Source organism: Gadus morhua, chromosome 7, assembly GCF_902167405.1.
Source record: "Gadus morhua chromosome 7, gadMor3.0, whole genome shotgun sequence".
NCBI classification, from domain to species: domain Eukaryota; kingdom Metazoa; phylum Chordata; class Actinopteri; order Gadiformes; family Gadidae; genus Gadus; species Gadus morhua.
Genome location: NC_044054.1, coordinates 18,551,483 through 18,574,568, shown reverse-complemented (window position 1 = coordinate 18,574,568; position 23,086 = coordinate 18,551,483). Strand labels below are relative to the sequence as shown.

Sequence of the window (23,086 nt, the reverse complement as noted above, 5' to 3'; positions counted from 1 at the left end):
GAGATGGGGGCTTTTGACTGTGTGCATGGAGAGGAGGTGGTGGATCCATTTACCTTGTACATGTCCTGCCAATGCCAAAGACAAGCAGGAAAAGCATAAAAGATAATATGTGTGGTCAGGATTGGCGACTTTAACCAAATTCAACTTAACAAGTTGGAATAGCGGAGGTGATGGTGGAATCAGTCATATTTGTGAAAGGGTCATTTGAAACTCCCTTTGTTTGAATTTGAGTTTGTTATTCAAAGTGACCATAGGCAAATGTGATACACTAGTTACAGAACTCTAAATTGTTGGACCAAACAAGAGGTTTGACATTGCAGGATTACCTTTATTTGCCTACCAGGTAGTCAAATAAACACTGCAAGAAAGGAATTGAGAAAAAATAATGCTTTGGTAAACAATGTCATGCAGCCTAATCACAGGAAACTGTTATTGCACTGTTTCGATCTGGGCATCCAAAGATCGGTCTCTAGCGGAGCATACCTTGAGGAAGTTCTTGACGCGCTCTGGGTCGTAGCAGTTGCTCTCCCGACAGATCCTCTCCACCTCTTTGATCTGGCCCGTCTTGCAGGCCGCCTGGATGTACTTGAAGTGCACCTCTGGGTCCTGACTGAAGTTGACAATGGAGCCCAGGAAGTAGAAGAGACCTGGGTTGTGCAGGCAGAGAGGGATGGTTACCACACGAGGTACAACCAGCTGATCAACCTACGGGATTAAAGCTCTGAGGTGGCTGGATTGATATGCAGGTACTCCTATAATACAGTGGTTCACTGCCCTTCTAATATTAATTGCTCTTCACCTGTATTCAGTTTGAGCCCAAGAAATGTCAGTCACCATGCCCTCTTCTGTCTGACTGAAGTAGCCTTTATTCAGCCATACAAGGCGAATCACGTGTGGTGCAGCACAGGACCTTTAGATGGTGTTCTACTACTGACCGGCTGGATGGATTTACATAAACACACCCATTGCATGAGTCAAAAGGGAGAAAACCCTTTGACCGTTACAGATAATTTCACTTCCTCAAAGGCTAGTAAAGCCTGTTTGAAGAAGGCGGTACGAAGTACTGAAGCTGCAATAGGTATCTGTGATTCGTTTAATACCAGACTACATATGTGGCCTTAAATTCCTCTTTCGGCTTTCCTGGCAGGCGTTCATTGTTGTAAAACAATGAAACTTTAGGAGACTATAATAACTATGAAAGCACGCGCTTATCAAAACACAAAATGCATCCACTCCAAAAGCGCCGTGATTTATTAGTCGACTATGAGGGGACAACCATAATAATAATAAAAGATTTTAAAGTGCCCATCAAGGTACCCAAGGACACCATTCATAAGAAAAATCATATCAAGATGGCCGCAATTTCCCTTCATATACAGGGCTTCCTCCAGCATGAACCCGTTCACAAAGATAACCTCATTATATCTGATCCCAAGCAGTAAACCGGGTCGACAAGTAAGTTAAAAGAGGTTGCTTAAGAGCAGGAAGACAAAACGTCCAGGCAGCAGCAGTGGGTTCTGGGCCACACCTTCGAAGCTCTTGAAGGACTCAAAGAGCTCGGTGAGGGACTGCGTGGAGAGCTGCTCGTGGTACTTGGAGGCCACCTGGACGCAGATCTGCAGGTTCTGCCGGATGTTGGCCGACAACATGGCCCGCAGGCACTCCAGGGAGTCCTCCACCGACAGGGAGCCGAAGAAGTTCACCAGCCACTGGAGGGGGAAGGAGAGAGGACGGGTTAGTCACATGAAGACCAATGCTGCTGGTCAGAGTGGGGGAGATCGAGAAAGGGGACATATGATACCACGATTTACCACCAGGTGTGAGTGTGATTAGCCCTTTTGAAAATCTGCCAGTGGGCATGTCTACCTAGATGTGTGCTGGATAGATCAGTCTACCAGCCTACCTAGTGGACTGAAGCAACAATGCTCATCTATCCAGCACACATCTCACGCCCACTAATGATGTCGGAAGACGCAGACGCAGCGTTTGTTTTATGGTCCTTGTTTTTTGTTGTACTATAAAATCATGTTGAGTAAAACAGACTGGCTAGAGTCAGGATGAATTTAAAAACAGACCAATTACAGTCCCCCATCTTCAATCCCTCAACATCTACTTCCAGTTTGAGCATGGAATCTAGGTTGCTATGACAAAGAAGCCCCATAGGGAAGCATTGAGCTGTTCTTCTCCCGCCGTGGAGATCACCAGGCAACGCAAGCAAAGCCTGCCTCGGACAGCACTGACTACAGTGAACACCCTTCCGTTCCGTCCACATCTTTCCGCCTGGAGAGCAACGTTGGCAGCGGGAGCAGGGATGGGAAAGGTCTTAATTACAGAGGAGAGCCGGAGCAGATTCCCTGCGGTGGAGGCTCACCTCGGGGTTGAGGAGGTGCGTGTGCACCACTGCCCGCTTGATGTCGTACAGGTCTGTGTAGTGCTCCAGCGCCCTCTGCAGGAGGCCAGCCTTCTCGCACAGCTGGGCGATGTGGGCGCGGTCGTAGTTGGTGAACATCTGGTTGCCAAGGATGGCGTCAGCGACCTGGAAGACGTTGGTAAAGGAATGGGGGAACAAAAATGAACCATGGGTGAGCACCGTGAGGTGGCGCAATAGAGTGAGTTCTCAGCATATTCGGTTTAGTATTTTATGACAGTATGTGTGCTGCACAGTGGATGTGTGTACTTGTGGTTGGCCTCATTTGAACCTATACAACTTAATCCAGTCGTTCAGAATTGTATTAGTTTTGTTCTTTACGTTTGTCTTGTTTCAAAGCAGTGGGGAGCACTTTGTGAAAGACACGGGTAGGGGAGTTGCCACGAGGGCTTACCTGTGGTGCGTGCATGAGGTTCATCTCCAGCAGGCGAGTCTGCAGGGGTCCCTCTGAGGGTCTGTTGTTCTTCAGGGCATCAAGGAGGAAGGACGTGCACTGCTGGATCAGGTTGTACTCCATGAACACGTCCACGATCTGAAAGGGGCAGACGAGCACAGCGAGTTGAATGCCAGAACAGCCAAAGTAATTTACCAGTGATGGAACAGATCCTACCATTAGGGATGCACCGAATGTGAAATTCGGGGCCGATACCAATACCGATGTTTAAAATAACAATTAGGCCGATAGCCGATGCCGATGTTTTTTTGTTGTTATTTATTCCCCCTTTTGTGCCAGGGAAACAAAACCTAACCCCCCACGCACACACGCATGCAGACACGCACCTCGTATACACGCACGCACAATGACACAGGTAGAGGCTTTTATGATTTGTAGGAAGTCAATCTGTTTATTTCCACAACTGCGCCATCAACATTCAACCTCAAAATTATTTCAACGTGGGCTTAGGCAGATAGGCCTACATACGCCGAAAGTGGAGTGAAACGCCAGAAAAATAAATAAATCCCCTTTCCTTGACAGCAGTCATTATATGCTTAGCAACGCTGAATTATCAAAAGATTTTCACCACCGGAAGTTGTGAAGGCCCATGCAATAAAAAAGAGCGCTCAACAGCATTGAGAGGAGTTGTGTAATGAATTACAATAGTCACATACATTATTCGATTTTCTACGCGACTCCGACTATTCGACGATCGTTGTCCATCCCTTCTATACAACTGCCTACTCAATGAGAAGAGTTCAGTACTTGCATAGCCCAACAAAACCACAAACTGCATATCGCTGATCTTTCTCGGAGACAGTGAAATACTCCCACACGACCTACATTTTCTTTCACTTTTATTCGTAAACAAACCCCACGTGCGAGCAGCACCCGCCCGTTTACGTCATCATGTCAGAGCCTTGTCGTACCAGTGGCTGTTATGGGTGGTATTATTAGTAGCCCACCGATGTTACCGATGTTCGACCGATACATTGGTGCATCCCTACCTACCATAACTGATAACTTTCAACCTTTAACTTTTGATCAAGTTAATTGCACTATTGTGAATATAAGGTGTTTAAGGGTTTGCAAGATTCAGCACTAGAACAGTGGGAAACATTTTTCTACGATATTGCAACACTGTATAGTAACACTCTAAAGCGTTTTTTTCTCAAGACCAGCTTGGGAAACAAAAAAAAAATGGTAAGAAATAAGGTAGGAGTACTGTCTGTACAAGTCTGCTGGTTTGTGCAACCTTCAACTACAGCCAGAGGGCACAGGTCGTTACCTGGGTGATGTCTGCCAGAGGCTCCTCGTCCTGCACCAGCATCTGTGCAAACTGCAGGCCCTGCTCTGGGTTGATCCTCATCACGTTCCTCAGCAGGAAGATCCAGTCTGGGGTGTAGCCCACCTGGAACCACAGGGCACCGCTCATTAAACCGGCCTCTTCACACACTGTTGCAACCTTGTTTGTATACCAACACGTCTGTGTTATGTTTATGAGGTTTAGGTCCATGAGGGTAATAATAACAGCATAAATAATAACTAAGAACCGTATTAAAGCTTGCAACTTGACATTCCCATGATAAAACAAAACATAGGATTTAAGACTACAGCAGAATGATCCCATTTCCACAATACACAAGTTCTACAAGCACAGGAGGCTTAAGCACTAAGCTACCAGTTATTTGTCAACCGCTATGTTGCACAGGAAATCCTCAGAGCAAACGGGAACTGCTTAAAGTAAACACGCAGTAGCGGGGCTGCACAACTACCTTCTTGGCGTACAGGACGATCTTGGGGAACTGCCCGGTCTCAGCGAAGCACTGGATGACCTTGTTGGGCACGTTGGCTCTCAGGTACACGCTGAGAGCCAGGGTGGGGTCCACTGCCTTCACCAGGTCCCCCAGCTCCTCCGAGCACTCCAGCTGCACGACACAGGAAGCACAACACTGTCAACTACTGGCGTGTAGGGAATGGTGCGTGACACACACACACACACACACACACACACACACACACACACACACACACACACACACACACACACACACACACACACACACACACACACACACACACACCTTAAAGCCTTGCATAACAGTCTGACATCATCGAAGATAACGGCAGAGTTGTGTAAACACACTAGTGGCTGGGAAAGAACCAAACCATCCCCCCGCTATTCCTGTGAGAGGGGAGGGAGAGGGGGGGGGGGGGGGGGGGCATCGGTGCGATACCTTGTCTTCCTTGAGCCACTTTTCCAGCAGCTGTTTGCGTCCCTGCTGCAGCACCGGCCTGCACAGCTCCAGGGACTCAAACTTGTTGAGCTGGCCCTGATCCAGCAGGATGCCAAAGTACTGGAGTAGGGGAGAGGTCTGGCCCTGTTGCGCGGGGACGCTCTGGAAGCGCCGGATGGTGTCCGGGGTACGCAGGATGCCCTGCAGGGGGAGGGAGAGCCGCAGAGGAGAGGGGCGGGAAGGAGGAGTCAACGGAAGGAAGCGGGCTATGAGCGTGCTTCCCTGTAGTCTGACATTTGAATGCATTGAGGAAGTGGCGATCGTGTCGAAGATTAAAGAAGAGATCAAGCTGAATGCAAAACACTGGCAAACAAAAGGATGGACTATTGCTGAATCAACAATGATGAACATAATCCTTTGAATTCACAGCACCCAGAATTCACAGATCACATCCTACAGAATACCAACAAGACCTTTAACCCCTACACCTACAATTTAAAAATAAAAAAAAGGACCGGCTCTTGTTCATTCCACAGCAGTCAAGCAACACTTCCTCCTTCCTCTCCTATGGAGCTGAAAGGCTGAGCCACCTGGAGGCCAGGCTCCAGGCTGGTTGTGGCGGCGGTGGCGCTGGTTACCTTTGGTGCGTTGGCCGCCACCTTGGCAGCCTCCGAGTAGTTCCCGGCGGCGAACAGGTTGTTGAACTTGCGAGCGAAGAGCTCCTCTGCGCCCGCCAGGTTGTTGCGCACGGCGATGCGCAGCGCCAGGTCGGGGTTCTGCAGCACGTTGGTGATGTAGGGGATGATGTTCTCCTCTTCCACGCACACCGACAGCACCTGGGACACACACACACTCACTTTAATACGTGTGGAATATGACATATCTCCCAACACCCATGCGTAAAAAAGCCCATGGGTGTGCTTAATTCAATTAATTGACGTATAAAATAATTAATCGAATGAATGATTAATTATTATTAAATGAATGCCTGACTTACAGGCTAATGGGACATATCTGGTGCAGAGTTAATTGTAAAATGTTCAAGTGGAAGTGTCAGTCATTTACAATGTTCAACAGAACAAGCTAAAGGAGCATAAGGTTAGTTTCAATAGAGACATCCCAAGCCTGACAGAAACTGTAGGCAGCTTTTCCTTTCATCCAATATTGATCCCTACTGTGTTGGGGGTGAGCTGCTCTGCCGGTGTCCCTCTGTGAAGCGGTTGTAAGAGGTCTGATAGTGAGGTCAAGTTACAATCACATACAGGAAAATAGTTCGATGACGTAAGGAAATTGCTGTGTCACCATGGGCAGTAGTGTTTGCCTTTCCTCATACAGATAAATGCAACGTCTCAATCTGTTCATCTGTTCACAATCAACCCCCTTTAATCTCAGCGGGATGAGCGGCCAATCAGAGGAAGCAAGACAACATCTGTGACAATAATGCAATGGATTAATGTCCCCAAGACACCTACCAAGCTTCTTTGGCTACAGGACAAGAAAGCCTTTGAGAAATAAGCTTAAAAGATTTGGCCGGTTTTCCAAGACCCTAGATCAATAGGTTCAGGACAGAAATCAGTCGGTGCACGCACATTCCGAAAATGGGCAGTCTTCCATTGACATCCATTATATTCAAAAACGAGTGTTAAGCAGCTCCGATAGCTGAATCTTAGTATTGTCCAAGTTATAACATATAATAATAATAATACATAGGTTTTATATAGCATACATAACATATGAACGGCCCTGGCAAAGGAGTCTTCTCCAATATGAAGAAATCCAAAAGCCTTGATTCTGTCTCAACACCCCACTGTGCATGGTCACACACTGAGCAAAGAAGGAGGCTGCTTCTAGGCAGTAAAGAAAATTCTGAATTCTGGGTGCAGAGCCACATTTCAATAATTTCCCGGGGGCAAGTGTAAGAAGTAGGGGGGACTGATTGGAACGTAGCCCAAGCATTCACTTCTGAACAAACAAGTGCTGTCCCGGTTGCATGCATGTACCTAGAAGCCTCTCAGTCTGTAAATGGAGTGTTAGTACAGAATCGAAACATGTGGATTTGTTTCTTATCGGCCGCTATGGTACCTAACGACCTAGCCAGGGCAGTTCGTACAAATTGCTTGAAAAAGACACAACTATGGGAACGGCTAAATACAAAATGGACGACAATGGCTAGCCAACTACCCAATTTCGGAACACGCATACACCGCGTTAGGGGGTGAGATGAAAGAAAACCATGGTCGATTCACATCTTGACAGACTGTCATCAAACAAACACCTCAACTATTCTTATACCTGTGGATAACACCACAGGCGTGCCAATCTAATCTGGATCCAGGGCTGTCGAGATGCTACTATTCAGTCAGTCAATCGCTTCAGTGTTGTGAAGCCCGATGGGATTAGGGCGGGCTGGGAAGAACAAGTCGAATGAGATGCTGAGATGGGGAGGAAATTGAGAGGGTTGAGCTCAGCGCTTCAAACAAGAGAAGCAGGTCAGTGGTCCTGGATGGTTAAATACGGGTGAGTTCACGTCATTCTTCCTGCCACTAAAGCAAGGTCAACTCCCCTTTGTACTGAGAGGGGGTAACGGAGATGCAGGCTAAGGGGGGAGGGGAGGGGGAGGACAGGGAATGAGGGTATTGTGTGGTGGGTAGATTTGGGGTTGGGGCGAGGCCCTTTTTTTAAGGACAGTTGAAAATGAGGCAACGGGAGAGACTGAGAGTCAGAGGGTAGAGGAAACATTTTGGGGGGGAAGCCAAGTTAACCATCGGCATTGAAAGACCCAACGACTCAATTCTGCCCCATCTTCACCCCTTTCCGTCGTTCCATATAGTCCTATAACACGGTCACGGTTGACCAACAGACCCAATTTAATGGGGGCGGGTGGCAGCCCGGTGGTTAGGCTGCTCTCCTGACGAGAGGATATGGAGACCCCGATGACAGACGAGCTGCAGTATCGAATGGTGCACTGGCCCAGAAACGGCAAGCACACACACGCACACACACACACACACATAAAACCTGACATACATACACGCATGCACACAAACACGCCCTGCCGAACACACGCACTGTGTCAACAAGACCGCTGGTGACAGGTAGGGCTGGGCGGTTGGTAATGAGGGAAATTAAGGACACCAGCCATCGTCTCCAAATTAAATATCACATGCTGCTGGAGCGTTACCTCTCCATCCATGGCACTATCCAAGATGTAGTTCTATTCTGTTTCGATGGAGCTGCTCTGCAATGCTCATCATCACTGGAACTAGAGTGTCACGATCACCAGAACCAGCCGTAGAGTGCACCCACCCACCTGGAGGGGCTCCAACTCATAATGAGAAACCCAAAGCAGAATACTGGGTCTATCAAGGCTGGGTCTCCAGCAAGACGCCATTCAACATGTCTATGCATTTCACTAAACCAGAGCCAGAAGGGACAAAGAAAAGCAGCCGAGGAGACCGTCCATTGTGAAGAAGATCACTGCCTCCGTCTACGTTGGCATGCGCATGTTTTAGTTGGGGTTTTTTGTGTTGCGCGCACACACACACACACACACAGGGCCGATTGTCCCATCACAGACGCCCAGGCCACTCCGCTATATCGACTTTCGTCTCTTCACTTAATTATTCATGTGGAGCGTGGCGTGGATGGAACATTATTCATCAGCTGGCTGGATCCTATTTCCTCTGTGTCGGTGCAGCATCACAATGATAGGCAGACCCCTACACTGTCTCCTCTCGGCGTGAAACACTACACTGGACTATAGAGAGGCTGCAGCATGCATGATGAGGCTGGACTAGACAATGTTTTCGTCGTTGCGATCACCGTAAAGGCTCTTAAAGAAGGACGTGGTGATGTTTGAGTGGATGAAATATTTTTGAAAGAATGGGGTTGTCTGAAATTTGGATTGAATTAAGATGCAAACTAACCGTCTTGAGCAAGCGATTGCTCACTACCTTCCCAAAATTGTAACTATCTCAAAGGGCAGACAATTTCTGATTGCCACAGATTCTCCAGCGACAGCAGTGTTGTAACATTAACTATGCATGCAGCAGATCCTTTACAGAGTCGTCACATAGCCATGGTGTTCCTAAGGCCGTACCTGTCCTTTCCTGTTGACTCCGATGATGCCGGCGGTGGCCTCGTGTGGTGCGGTTACAAAGATGGTTTCCCCACTGATCCTGTTCATGTAGATGCAGGTGCCCGTCTCCAGATCGTACAGGTGGATGTAGCCATATTTGGTGATGAGGAAGACCACATCCTGTTTGGAGCTTATCTGAGAAGCCAGGAGAGAACAAAATCAGATCAGTCCAAGTGCTGAAAAAGTTAATTTGATAAAGACCTTCATGTATGAATTTGCCTGGAAAAAGGAACTACATAAGAATTTACATGTGCATGTAGAAAAGTATTTAACACGTGCCTCAGTGAGCTCATAAGATAAACCTCTACACGCCAAACACACAAGACCCGTCTCAGGAACCTTGTGCAACTGTGTTTGATTTGCCAACAGAGGTCAATGATTTGCTTATTTAATCTCTCATGGCTGAAAAAAGGCTAAATGTGACTCACAACAAAAGTTTTTTTTTGCCAACTGTGATAGTGTATTCCAGAATAGAATTGGTTTATTTCTGTGCCAGGCCAGTTTGTTTGCCGATGCCATGAGCAAAGCGGTCAGTCCTGGCGAATGAGCAGCTTACACCATACCTGCATTGCCACAGGGAAGTCGTTCTGCGCCTCCGGGGGGAAGAACACGTCCACTGCTTTCTTTGGAAATGGCTGGTTGCCAGTCGGTGGTGTCCCCACTTCGATGATGTGCAGCTGGTTGGAAAGGGATAGAAAAACCATGAGCAAAGCTACAACATGTTGGTTTGCGTGTGACTCCGCCCCCCTTCGAACCCGTTCCCAGTGATGTCATCATGGACGTCGCCGGTCAATCACCTTTCCTCCGGCCTGGCCTCGCACAGCGAAGCAGAACAGAGTGGACTCCTCCGCGTTGCCCTCCATCTTGAACTGGGCGAAGCTGGCGGCGTGGCCCTCGATGGGCTGGGACACCTTCCTGTCCACGGAGTACAGCTGCATGGCGCCGACCACACGGTTTTGCTGAAGCGGGAGAGGAGGATACATGAATAAAAAGTCAACACAGGGGCCATTCCAACCCAAGGGCTACGTGAATGAAACAAAACCATCAGGTTGTTCAAATACCATTTCAAACTGGCAGTTCAGGTTATACCTGACGCCATTCTACCCCAGTCCAATCGGTGATGTGGCTCCATATATGCATACAAACGTCTTTGTGCCAACCTTTTACCAACAACACTAAAGCCTTTACGCCAGCCCAACGAGAACCTGATTCTGTTCACTGGAGGGAGGCGTTACCTGGGCCGAGATGCCGATAAGCAGCAGCCACTTCTGCTTGGCGTCCGTGCGATAGTTGATGATCTGGCAGCCCGCCAGGCTGGAGTGGCGGTCGAACACCTTGATGGGCTGCGAGTCGCCCTCCATGCTCCAGTGGTACACGGCGTTGTCGGTGACCAGCGCCACCGTGTTGAGGGAGATCCACTTCCAGAAGGTGACGTCGTCCGTCATGGTGTGCGCCTTCATCTTGCTCTTCATCTCGATGTTGAAGATCTGAAGGGTTTTAGCGGCTGTGGTTGGGGGAGGGAGGAAGGAAGGCAAGGCGACAGAGGCCAGAACAACATTTGGTTATAGACTTTTTTTTTTTTTTACAGACAAGACACGCACGCAAACTTTGAATTACCGGGAGTCGCCAAATCAGTGACAAAAAGGTCAATTATCGACCAATTTTCACTCGGAGAGACGGTTAAATGTTTTGAAAAGGTGGAAAATCCTTGGCTGGGGATCCCAGGGAAGCCTGAGGCTTTAATTGAGCCGTAGGCGGTGGATTCATGCAGAGGGCAATATCATATGTATTGAAAGCAGCCAGGTGTGTAACTACTGACCACTTTCCCGACATAACATTCTACTGTATCAGAGAATAGATTATAGGGTTAATTGAAAGAGCAGGTAAGGTCTGAGCTGCTTAATGGGGATACAGCTTCAGTTAAAAGGGGATTTAATGAGCCAGGCCTAATGAGCTCCCTCTTATATCCATTCCTTGTATTCGATTTTAAAGGCTTTCGAAGGGCTTGTGTAATAACCCACACTACCCCATTTTCCAGTTGGAGAGCTTAAAGTATACAGGTTGAGGAAACGTGATGTGAAATATACAGCCTCAATATAAAATAGAGCAGGGCTTTCCTTTCCATGTGTTCTCACGGTTTCCTCCCAGCTTCACTGGTGGGTATGTGAAGCACTGTGAGTCCGTATGAAAACTACAGGGCTCACAGGGCCTGTGAAGCTCTGGGAGCTTGTAGTTTTAATAAAGGGCTATACAAACAAACCTAATAACCTTGCATAATAAAGAAAGATCTACCATCTAAACAACATCTAGTCACGTAGTCCAACTAATTCTCCCAACCACCAACTACAAAGCAGGTAAGGAAGGAGAGGGAGGTTGCAAACGGCTCACAAAAAGGGCAAAGACATTGGTATTCAATCAAACACAATCAAAGGACACTACATAGTGGACTTAGGGGCTGGATTGAGGTGAAGGGTAAATGTGACTGTGAAGAGGGCTTTGAGGGGCGGGGCACAGCCATCCTTCAGATAAATGGCTGTGAGATTGTGTGTGATTTGAGGGGGGGGGGGGAAGGTTCACTCACCTGTTTTTTTACTCTACATATTATTGTTAGTCTGAGTGAATGTGACCTATAGGGCTTGTACATCAGAATGCATCCTGGGAATTTTTCGGGGGGGCCGTACTCTAATCCTGAATCAACGTGGATGTACCGTAACTTAAATCATAGTCTTGGTTTTTGTTTTGACACGTCTGAAATGATAAACGCCCTGGCGGTTTCAAATCAAAGTGACAAATCATTTCATGATCAATTTCTGCCCAAATGCCCAAAACACCATTGCATCCAACATAATAACCAACATCCCAATGCTCCCAAATCGGCGGCAGTGATTGCGATGCGACATTGATGTACAAGCCCCCAGGCTTATTAAGAAGCAGTGGGATAGCCCCTTTTCTTTAGTACATTTATCAGAACAATCAGGGAGAATCTAAAGCAGAGAACATTGCCATTAGAGCAGAAGAATTCAGCTATACAGTTTAAAGCCACAGCCAAATAATAAAGTGTAAGCAAATTGAGATTTGATTGAATCACATTTAGAGCAGCTTTTTGGTGCATGTGTTCGGTGTTCAAGCGGGGGTCGGGTCCATCACACATGGTTCCATGGCAAAGGTTATAAAGCGTCATACTAGAAAGGGTCAGCTGAGGGGTTTTACATGGTAAAATGAACGGAGGAGGTTGTATAGCAAGGAAGAAAGGAAGGAAGTTCTACGCTGATTTAATGCACAATGGGCAGAGAAATGCCCTACAACTATGTGAGCCTATTTATAGGAGTATGAGCACACCGTTTAACCCATCATGCCATGAAGGCAACATGGACTCTGTATCTCACATAGCCGCACAGTTCATGTGCATCGTTGGCATTGCAGCATTTCCTCCTATTCTACTTCCATTTACTCTGTAATGTTTAACCAGGCAGCATAATCTGAAGGGCTGCCAGTCGTACAGGGCTCTCCAAGTCTGATGTGTGTCAGCAGTGAAATGCAACTCTAAAAAACTGGAGGCAATTCACAGGGCTGTACATTGAGCCCTGTTCTTGAACTGCCTTTTGGTAAGGGAACCCATCCCCTGTATTTCCCTAGGCTGGGGGTCACGTTGGGCAAGGCCCAAAATAAAACTATGCAGCAAACACTTGCACCCTCAACGTGGCACACTTTCATAAAAATAGATAGATGCAAGCCTTGACTGCTAGAGGATACAACTAACCTATTACAAAACACTAAATGAGCACACATGGCTTTAATAAGATTAATTAAGATCGTAAAAGAAAATCGTAGGTAATGTAATTTTCAGGTTATTCTTCTACCAACAGTAAATGACTCACACCCACCATGGCGTCAAATAATATCTCAACCTCGCTCAAATCGGATGTCGTCCCCAGGCCACCCTTCTAATCAGGACCTCACTTGGAGATGTCATTGTGTCTCCAGCCACAGGTTAGTGAAGCCAGTTTATTTGGACTCGAGTCAGATAGCGGAACAACACGCCCTGGCCAATGGAAGGCAAATTCTAGTGACCAACCGGAGGGAACCATCGATCAAACACACACACACACACACACACACACACACACACACACCCAATGTCTAAGGGAGAAGTCAGCAATAACTGATCTAGTGAGAACTAACTCTTACGAAACAGAGCTGACAAGAGGACATGAAACCATTGCGCTTGCGTAACCACATGGGCACATCAATTGGTAGAAGGAAAACGGGTGTTGAAATAAAAATAAAGGAAAACGAAGCAGATTTATGCGGAATTAAATGAAAAATCAATAATTAAATAAAATGTGATTACATTTATTTAATCACAAATTGGCACCCACAATATTCTCGCCCCTTCACAACGGTGACTAAATCACAAGTACAGCTAAGGAAAAATGATGGTATGCGAGCATTCAAGCTATGGTTTGAAATCTAAATCCTGTTTCACTATATTAACGGCCTAATCACATACAAGCAGAGAGATGTTAATTTGTTAAAGTCTTAATTTGACACATTAACAATGAATTTTATTAGCAGACAGTTCCAAATCTTGAAATGTAATGGGCCAAGTTCTGCACTGGGAGAGAAATAAGGGGAGCACAGCTTATTCTAAATTTATACACACAATTGTTTTTACAGTGCATGTGTATTTATGGAGCACCGAGCACTTTGCTCGGAGTGGTGGATTCGAAAAACAGGATTTAAATTTCCGCAATGGAATAGTTAAATTTTAACTCACCGTCTGCATACACATAAGAAAGCGGTAAAGGAAAAAAAAAGAACAAACAAAACACAAAAACAGAGAAAAACAAAAAACAAAAAACACAAAAAGTCAAAGCAATTGTGGCTGCTAGACAAAAAAATGCATATTACACTACTTCTGAATATAATGGTAACAGATAAACTGCCAATTAAATACTGTTCAACAGAAAAGTTGAAATAGCTTGATGTATGAGAACTTAAACGGATAACTTTTAAAATATACATAAAGACGACAATGGGACAAATATTGACACCATTTCATGTCTACGATTGTAACATAATAAAAACAAGAACTACAAGGCAATGGCTTAGACGGACATATAAACTCACGAATCCCCACTGCTAAGCTTGACACATTGGGGTAGACATGGACTCAATTGGCCTTGGCACTGCCGTACCTTTAAGTGCGATGACCTTGCTGGCGGGGTTCATGATGGCACTGTCGGCAGAGATGGGCCTGCGGATGGGCGTGTTGGGGTCGGCCATGTCTATGATCACCACCTGCGCCTGCTCGCCCACCTTCTCCCGGATGCAGATGAACTTGTCCGACTCCATGGTCAGCGTGCTGAAGCCAATGTTTGCCGGATTGATGCCCAGGTTCTGGAGCTGAGGAAATTAAAGAAAGCAAGCGAGTCGTTGAGGGCAGGTAATGAGATGGAGCCAGTTGTTGCATTGGCTTGCTTTGACTGATATGAAATGGTTTATATTAGAATGATAGAGCAATGCAGCCACATGTCTGCATTTCTAAAAGCTATGAGCAGCAAATTTTTGTGTTCCAATAAAATCAATGATTAATCAATGATCTAAACTGATAATAAATTTACCGGCGAGTATATAACTATTAATTCATTGCAGCATGTCCTTCCAACATGGGTAAAGGGGGCAAAGGTTATAATAGTCCCTACTAGGGTAGTTTAATTAAACCTGACAAACTACAGTTCTGCTCCAACACATTTTGAGGCTATATATACCAGAGTGGCTTTGTTCAACTTTAAAAAGGCAGAATGATGTCTACGTCGGAGAACAGCAGCAACTAGGCAAGTGGGCGAGGTCGTTTCAACGGTCAGCTGATAGCCCCCGCCACAGCTGGTGATGTCATGGAGCCTGACACAGAGCAATAGTCCTCTGGACACAGTCTGCTCAGGCTGAGAGCAGCTGGGTGGGGAGCCCATTCTGATCCAAGATCCTTTTCACAGGGAACGGAAAAAGAAAAACATCCAGTTGCTGTGAGACTGTCTGCAACTCAAGTTTATTTCCGATGCAACCTGGATAGCAATAAAGGCCACGCTCTTGAGCAAAGCTCTTCACCCCGCTACCTCAGATAAAGGCAGGGTCCAAAATTAGCACATGCAACCAAACAACGGCAGATTTCCACTCTATCAAGTAAAAAGGCAGAATTCAAAAATAACTTTTTGGGATTCTGGATGCAGGTCATGGCCGAACATGAGTTCAATCTGACTGAAGTCAGCTTTACACATGGTCATAACCTGGCCATCACAGAAGAACAAACAAGCCAAGAACAAAGCAGTGCCCTCTCTCACCATGTATATGAGGAACACATCAGACCATGACCTGCATGTAAACAACACTGTGGGAAGTCAGTGTATTGACACCAGCAGGCAATATTCTACAGGATACAATGAAAAAAATGGTACAATACAGGATTAGATAAGAGAAAAGGGTCATGTATTCAACTTAGTTCCGATGTTTTTTTTTCTTCACCCTTGTGAGAATTAAACATAATTGTGAGGTTGTAACAAAGGATTAGGAAGATCATCTTCCCTCAATTCAAGTGATTATACCATTTAAATCCACAGTCATGTCTTATGAAAGGAAGAATGTGAAGCAGCCCCAACTGACAGCTAGCGTTTAGCTTAGTTGTGTGATGGCTTCAGTACTAGGCGTGTCTAAATACTGTTGCATTTGGCATGGCCTGCAGACAGATGTTATAAACTAAACAGCATCAAACAACCAGTTAACAAATTATAATATCCCATCTACTTGAGCTACGCCGTGGCTGTACAATTAGATACTCAAATCATCTCGTGCATACATCATACATCACTGACTAAAGCTACAAGTAAGAATTTTCAAATATGGGCTGCCATTGTGATGACTCAACATGAAAATTTAATCCTGATCAGCCACCTGCCAAAAATGTATTCAACACAGCCTAACTGCCTGCCCCACAAGGCCAGGCAGCCAGAACCACGTTTATCTCATTGTTTTTCCCTTGAGTTGTCCCCACCAAAAGAGCAAGGCTAGGTGGCCGTTTATCTACAACACTAGGAGTGACCGTCCTATCGTCGAGATGTTTCTGGCCCCCTCCTAATCAGCAAACACAAACCCCAGTTCCAGGAAGTAGCCCAGCGCAACGGGAGCACCTTGTTTTATCAATGACAGAGCACGCCCTACTGCCGGCCCCACCCTCATTCTTTCATGTGCCTGTAATCTGGCTGGCTCTGCTGGCAGTGACGTTGATGTATATTATGACAGGGCAAATGTTACAACAACCCTGCTTGGACAGACAATGACACCAATACTTGGCCCTCCTCATTATAGTATTTTACATTTCCTTGAGTACTGCCTATTGCCTAGTACTGCCTAGTACTGAGTCCTGCATCTAAGCCTCCCCCTGCTAACCTTCAATGACAAACAATAGATGTAGCAGTACAGCTGGAGGGGGATTCATTGTGTTTACTGGTGCAGGATGCAACACACTACGCAGTTCAGAAGACAGTCACAATGTATGTGTCGCTGTTCTAAACATAACGTCAGAAGACTCCGTTTTATAAGTACTACTTAGATTGAAAAATGTGAACACATCCCTCGATGTAAAAAACAATGAGCAGACCAGACCAGAGTGTTCAATTTCTCTCTGGACGGCTGCAGATGGATTTTCATACAGCTGGACTAGGGGTCCTATGGGGTTAGCAAGGGTGCAGGCCCTACACACCAAAACCATTCAAGATAGACATGTCATCTGGCACACTCAATCCGTCCACCTAATGCTAGGATATCAGCAGAACGCCTGTTCGTTCAGATGGGAAAAAAAGGGCCTTTCAAACACTGGGCTCACAAGTCGACTTAAAGGCAAGGAAAACGAGTTAAACCATTTCAACAGATGTTGTGCTACTGGGTGGCCTTAACATGGTTTGTCAGAGTGGTTTAATATGGTCAAACAGATCTGAGCTACCGCTCCTATGACGTCAGAGACTAGGAATTCACCGGAAAGCAGGTCAAACCAGCAAAGAACCAACAATGTGAAAATCAGCTCAATGTGGCCTAGCCTGCACTAGCTAGGAATGGCACAGCTAATGCTAGCCTGGCTAACACTACAGAGGGATACTGCAGAACCATACACTAGACCTCGAGCTAAATAAAAGAATGTGTGTGACTATCTCTGGACACTGCCTTGTCAGACAGATTTAGAAAGTGACAGGAATACAACTTGATTTCCATCAGAGCATACTCAGCAACCCACTGGTTTATACAGATGATTATTCATTCAGAAAAACGGTAATTTACCATGATTTAGTTTGCATTTAACATCAGTTGAGGTTTACACACACACACACACACCAACATTGCAGGCAAGCACTTCAGTCACACTTTGAACTTTGGAGCCGGGCCGATATAATCTCCTTGTGCTGAACCATAGCGAACGGTGAGGTCAACAATACACACTACTTTCCCACAAGGAAGTCTTGTCACGAAAGGAATCCTATTCAAAGCAACAGCCCTATACCATTGCAGTAACATGCCACAAAGACACTTCTGCTAATAGTTTATCAAAGCTTTTTCGTGAAAACGTAGGGGAAAAAAAAGTCAGGAACCACCAGCAACTATTCCTCGTGATCCAGAAGGAGGAGCCCAATCTGTTGACTTGACCAGTTGGCCCTTCCTTTGAAGGCACCTTGCTCAGCAGAAAAAGAGGCCAAGGCGCATGCTACCAACGCAAAGTTCAAGGAGGGCCAGGGAAGGATGTACCATGCAATGTGCTGAGGCCCGCAGCGCACCCCAACCGGAAACCAGGAGCCCATTGTCTACCGGGGGCTGAAACAACAGGCTGCTCCACTACCATGTGACCATTGGAAGGCAGTGGGAGGTTTGAGGTGGGGGGGGGACCGGCATGTGACCAGGGAGGATGAAGATGATGAGCGCTGCCAAGATAACCAGAGAAAGTAGAGTAACAGAAAGGGGAAGGATTGCATGTGTTTGAACTTCCTATCCATTTCCACTTCAAGCTAGTTTTGCTGAGTTGGTTTTGGGATTTGAGCGTCCCCCCCCTGCTCCCAAATGCATGCTTGTGTTGTACATTTTGGAATGTCGAGTTTTCAGCAAATCTATATCCTGACCGGCCTATCACGAGAGATGAGCAACAGGTCAGTCACCAGCAGAGTTCAAAGTGCACATTGCAAACTGAGGCCGAGTGCAAAACCATAAAACTTGCCCGTCAAGGATCCAGTAGTATTCAAGTTAAATTACACATGTAGTTAACCTATTTAGATTCACTTTTACACTACAACACTTACTCCTTTGAAGTGTATCCATAGAGGTTTTTCCAATGTCTCAAAAATGTTTTTTTTGTTACTGCCGTTAACCTAGCAAGTTGTAGGAGAAGTCCCTACAGCCCAAATGTCCACATTTCTCCAATGCAGTGAGAGTGAATGTGCAATACCTGCAGTGCAGGAGCATAGCCTAAAAAGGCCATCCATGTCTACGGGAAGTAGATTCTTCATCAAAGACAGAACTTGTGTATGTAACCTATCTGGAAGAGTATAATCATTTCCAGGTGAAACCCCATTATCAAAAAGCAATGAAAAGAAAAGTAAACAAAGATTTAGTTACATTAGAATACGAGGTGTCAACTCAAGAAATAAACAACCACAAGACATAAAGCCAAACTACAAGGTTCTACCAAAGTGCTATGGACATCTGGGAGAAGAGAACTCTGTCAGCTGAACTCTTATAGTGCTGTATAAATGGATGATACATAAAAATGCAAGCTGTGCAAGCGAACCGGATGAATGAGAAAAGAAATTTGCTGGCAAGGGCATAGCTCTGTAAAAGAAATACAATTTAAGTCAAGAAGAATAATCATAGCAAAGCTTTAAGTTTGCAAACATCTTGACAATACCTGTTATCATGTGACCAAATGATGAATCACTAACCAAGAACAAGTAGCTTAAGCCCCCTGCAAAAAATACTTAAATACCCAATTTGATAAACTCTGAACAAGGCACAAAGCTAGAAACTATTCTTCTTGTACTGAAGCTCAGCATCATCAAAGAACACATTACAGCTAGCTGACGTCAAGGGCGCGCTGGTCTAGCTATTATCTTGAACGGAGCAACCAGGGCAATCTCCCTGCGCTGCAGTTTTCATGGTGCGATGATGAGCAGTCATCTCTGCACCTTTTCACCACCTGACAGTCAGATAATCATGGGCAAACTACAGTAAAATACAGACATAAAGCTGACGACCTGACTGTTCTCTGCAGCACACACAACAAGAGTTTAAACATAAAGACCCTTGCTTACTAATTTCAGATATTCAAAGAATTGTTTGGGGGGCAAAGGGGAACCAATATTGTGCATGGCTTGATGTTGAACATGGAATGCATGCTACGGCATAGTCATGCCTTCGTGATTGTAGCTACCTTGGAAACGTGTTAAGTCACAGAAATGACCTTGACTACTCAATGACGAAGAAATCTAAGTTAGATTGCTGTTCCTTATCAAGAATACCTACTGTGTGCTGAAATTACTTTAATTGTAATAACTACTGAGGTTATTCAATGCATAGACATAGGAATTCACATGGGGAAAAAAATGTAAACGAAAACAGTATAACATCACTGCAACAGTGATTGACTGCTGAAAATAAACTCCCGGGCAGCATATTAAACGTACATTAAATAGTGATGACCAACCACTAATGCCTTGCAATTCAATACTCTAAAGAACTAATCCATCAGCTCCGATATAGAATCAGGCAATAGATCAAATATTGTCATGTTTTGAAATAATCTATCCTGTATTTAAACCAGGTACACAGCTGTTCATCTATTAAAATAGAAAGGTGTTCAAACCCGGCATTAGTGTCAACAACAGGAAGGCTTATAACCAATGTTGGCATGCAAAAAAAAAAAAAGATCTGTTGATACTCGGGGTATATCTTGAACTAATACTTACTCAGACAAGGACAAACATATTAAAAGATGATGAATATCATAAAACAACAACGTCAAGGTTTAAACACTGGGCCAAAGCACTCGGTCTAAGCGTGTGTAATAAAGGCCATAAACGATGACAAATGCATCTTTATCAAGAAAATGTCTAACCACATTTTGATTAACAAATGCTAGTCTTCAAGCAATGAGGTGAGCCGGTTGCCTGTCTCGGTTTGAGTCTCAAGTGAAGAAGAAACGATGATTTATTAATAAGATCTTGCAAGCATACAGTCTTGACCGTTTCGAATCCATATGTTTTCGAAGCATTAGCCTTCTCACTTCCTCAACCTGATCCGACTGGAATGGGAATCTACATACCATAAACGTGATAAAGAAAAATAAATAACTTACATGACATAACGAACTAAAGTAAACCAGTTATTTGTAGCAGATAAAGACCCAACTATCCATTATCAACATATATAAACAAAATGCCATTGACTACCAATCTGTGGGTATCATTTAATATTTTCCACCAGATTTCTTGCATTACAATAACGTTAAATATGTCAGATTGCTCAACCGGATATATACATACAAAGAAACACACCTTTGGACCAAATAAACGGTCACGACTCTTAACTCGAGATATTTCCCTGCTGCAGGTAATGTCTCAGACATGACAGTTTCGGATTGCTACGGTGGAAAGTAGTTTATAGTTGTACCTATTCCAACACAATAAACGTCAGAACAGTGAAGTACAAGAGTATCGGATGTCATCAATCGTGTTTATACAAATAATAAAGACGTATACCGGCATTGTCAACGGCAAGTGTTGCAGGCTACAGTTTCGATAGCAAAGCTATACTGCTTAGTGAGATAAACGTCATCCACACTGGTTAGCTAGTTAGCATTGCACTGCACTAGCTGATTGTGCTAGCAGGCTCAATTAGCCAACGATAGCATTTACTGTTAAGCTTGTAGACGAACCGAAGGCAACGCAGTTTCAACAATTAAATTAACAACGACCCAACATTTGCGACATTTCTACTACTCATTCATCAGCATTACCTGCAGGTGCTCCTGGAAGCGGATAGGCAGGATCTGAGCCATGGCGGTGTCTCTCTACTCTCCTCCTATATGCTCTAATGCTAACAAACTACGACTTCTTCCCTCAGATCCTAGCCGGAGAGCCAGGGGACGGCTGTTGTAAAGTCCCAGTAGATGAATACTACGCGTTGTTCTTAAATGTGTTAGCAGAATGTTGGCGGTATTATTTGACTTTAAACTATGTACTTGCTGGCTTCCCCCTAGCTAGTTAGTGCCGCTACACTGTCTCCCTGGACCTGCAATGGCGGTGGAGGTTGGTCAGCGCTCAGCAGAGGAAACATTCCGGAAATGAATGTGTACTCATGGCGGCGGAGGAATATTCATTCCAATGGCAGATCAAAAAGTAAAAATGGTAAACGAAATATACTAGGTGTTACACGCATGTACACTGAAATATATATTTTGCTGTACCGGACACGTTAACGTTTACTTCGAAATTAAATGTAACACAGTTTTAGAGTTTGAAAATAGGCACTATTTCTTTGCGATTTGCCCTTTTAATTTTTGCCACATCATTCGTCTTTGTGAATTAACGTCAGTTCCTACTTGTTTACCACAGTTGAACACCACCAATGAGAATACTCCGCGCATTTTACGGAATTTCAATTTCTCAGGAAAGTTAAATGAATACACTTTTTCTTCTTTCCTCGCTATGTTCTTCCAAATAGACGATTTCATGTAATAAGGAGATTATTATTTTTTACTGAAATATTGAACATTTTACAGATGTGCTTTTATTTAGGTTTCGAATTTAACTGTTTTTGATATGTTATAAAAAATAATAATATAATCAAACTTTAGACAAGGTTTGTTGTAATGCAAAATATTAATCATAGCTCAACACAAAACGTTTAACCGCTAAGTGATGGAAGGATTTTCAGCAAATGAAGAACCAGCATCAACTCATAACACTGCCCCCACACACACGCACACACACACACACACACACACACACACACACACACACACACACACACACACACACACACACACACACACACACACACACACACACACACACACACTCACACACACATTCTCTTGAAAAGTGCTATATAAATGCAATTTATTATTATTATTATCATCCTTTTCCTAAACTTACAATCTTTTTTTTACTCTGCACAGTGGGAGGAAAAAACATCTTAACATTTTTAGTTGTACCCTATCAATGGCTAACTTATCCCTTACATTTATCAATGAACATTAAAATACAAATATGTCGGTTGAAGGTATGTTCAACTAAAGTGACCATTTCCCCTTTTTTATGGACGCAACTATGGCGGCCACAGGATGTTAAAGCATTGCTTAATCAAAATTGGCTGAGAAGTTGAGAAACTTGATCATCGCTGACCCCACAGAAGGGATGCTCTGTATTCGCTGAGCTAGCAGTTGGCTCCTCAGGAACTGAATGGTCTCTGATTTTAAAGCAGAATTGATCAGTATGCAGCGTTTGCTTGCACCATGTTTCAGAGAATATCAAACATTAGGCTATTTTTCTGTTCCTTTGATATTCTACGTCCTCATTTTTTTCAATGTGATAAAGCAGCACTGATTTTAATAACTACAAAACAATATTGATACAAATGTATTATTATTTATAAAAATATATAATTCTGACAAAAACTAAACAGAACAATTTCAAACCAGTTAACAAAAAAAGTATTGCAAACAGTAAAGTAAAAAAAGGCTGCTAACCATCGGTATAACCACATTATTTTATTGTCTGTGTGTTTCTCTAAAAGCACCACTTCACCATCTTCAC

At 44.6% G+C, this 23,086-nt stretch overlaps 1 protein-coding gene across 2 annotated transcripts in view; it reads right to left on the bottom strand.

The window, feature by feature from the left end:
- Window positions 1-21,624, bottom strand: part of cltca (clathrin, heavy chain a (Hc)) — a 32,646-nt gene extending 11,022 nt beyond the window's left edge. The window contains exons 1-15 of one of the 2 annotated variants that reach the window (XM_030360188.1): window positions 21,286-21,624; window positions 14,438-14,645; window positions 14,017-14,019; window positions 10,475-10,743; window positions 10,037-10,198; window positions 9,803-9,916; window positions 9,201-9,374; window positions 5,740-5,937; window positions 5,102-5,302; window positions 4,640-4,792; window positions 4,153-4,275; window positions 2,823-2,960; window positions 2,372-2,536; window positions 1,529-1,709; window positions 484-647 (exon numbers count right to left, since the gene is read on the bottom strand). In XM_030360188.1, coding sequence (XP_030216048.1) covers window positions 484-647; window positions 1,529-1,709; window positions 2,372-2,536; window positions 2,823-2,960; window positions 4,153-4,275; window positions 4,640-4,792; window positions 5,102-5,302; window positions 5,740-5,937; window positions 9,201-9,374; window positions 9,803-9,916; window positions 10,037-10,198; window positions 10,475-10,743; window positions 14,017-14,019; window positions 14,438-14,645; window positions 21,286-21,327 — 2,295 coding nt within the window. In that variant the 5' untranslated portion in view covers window positions 21,328-21,624. The remainder of the gene's footprint in view (window positions 1-483; window positions 648-1,528; window positions 1,710-2,371; window positions 2,537-2,822; window positions 2,961-4,152; window positions 4,276-4,639; window positions 4,793-5,101; window positions 5,303-5,739; window positions 5,938-9,200; window positions 9,375-9,802; window positions 9,917-10,036; window positions 10,199-10,474; window positions 10,744-14,016; window positions 14,020-14,437; window positions 14,646-21,285) is intronic. The other variant, XM_030360189.1, reaches the window with a different exon arrangement.
- Window positions 21,625-23,086: the final 1,462 nt, after the last annotated feature.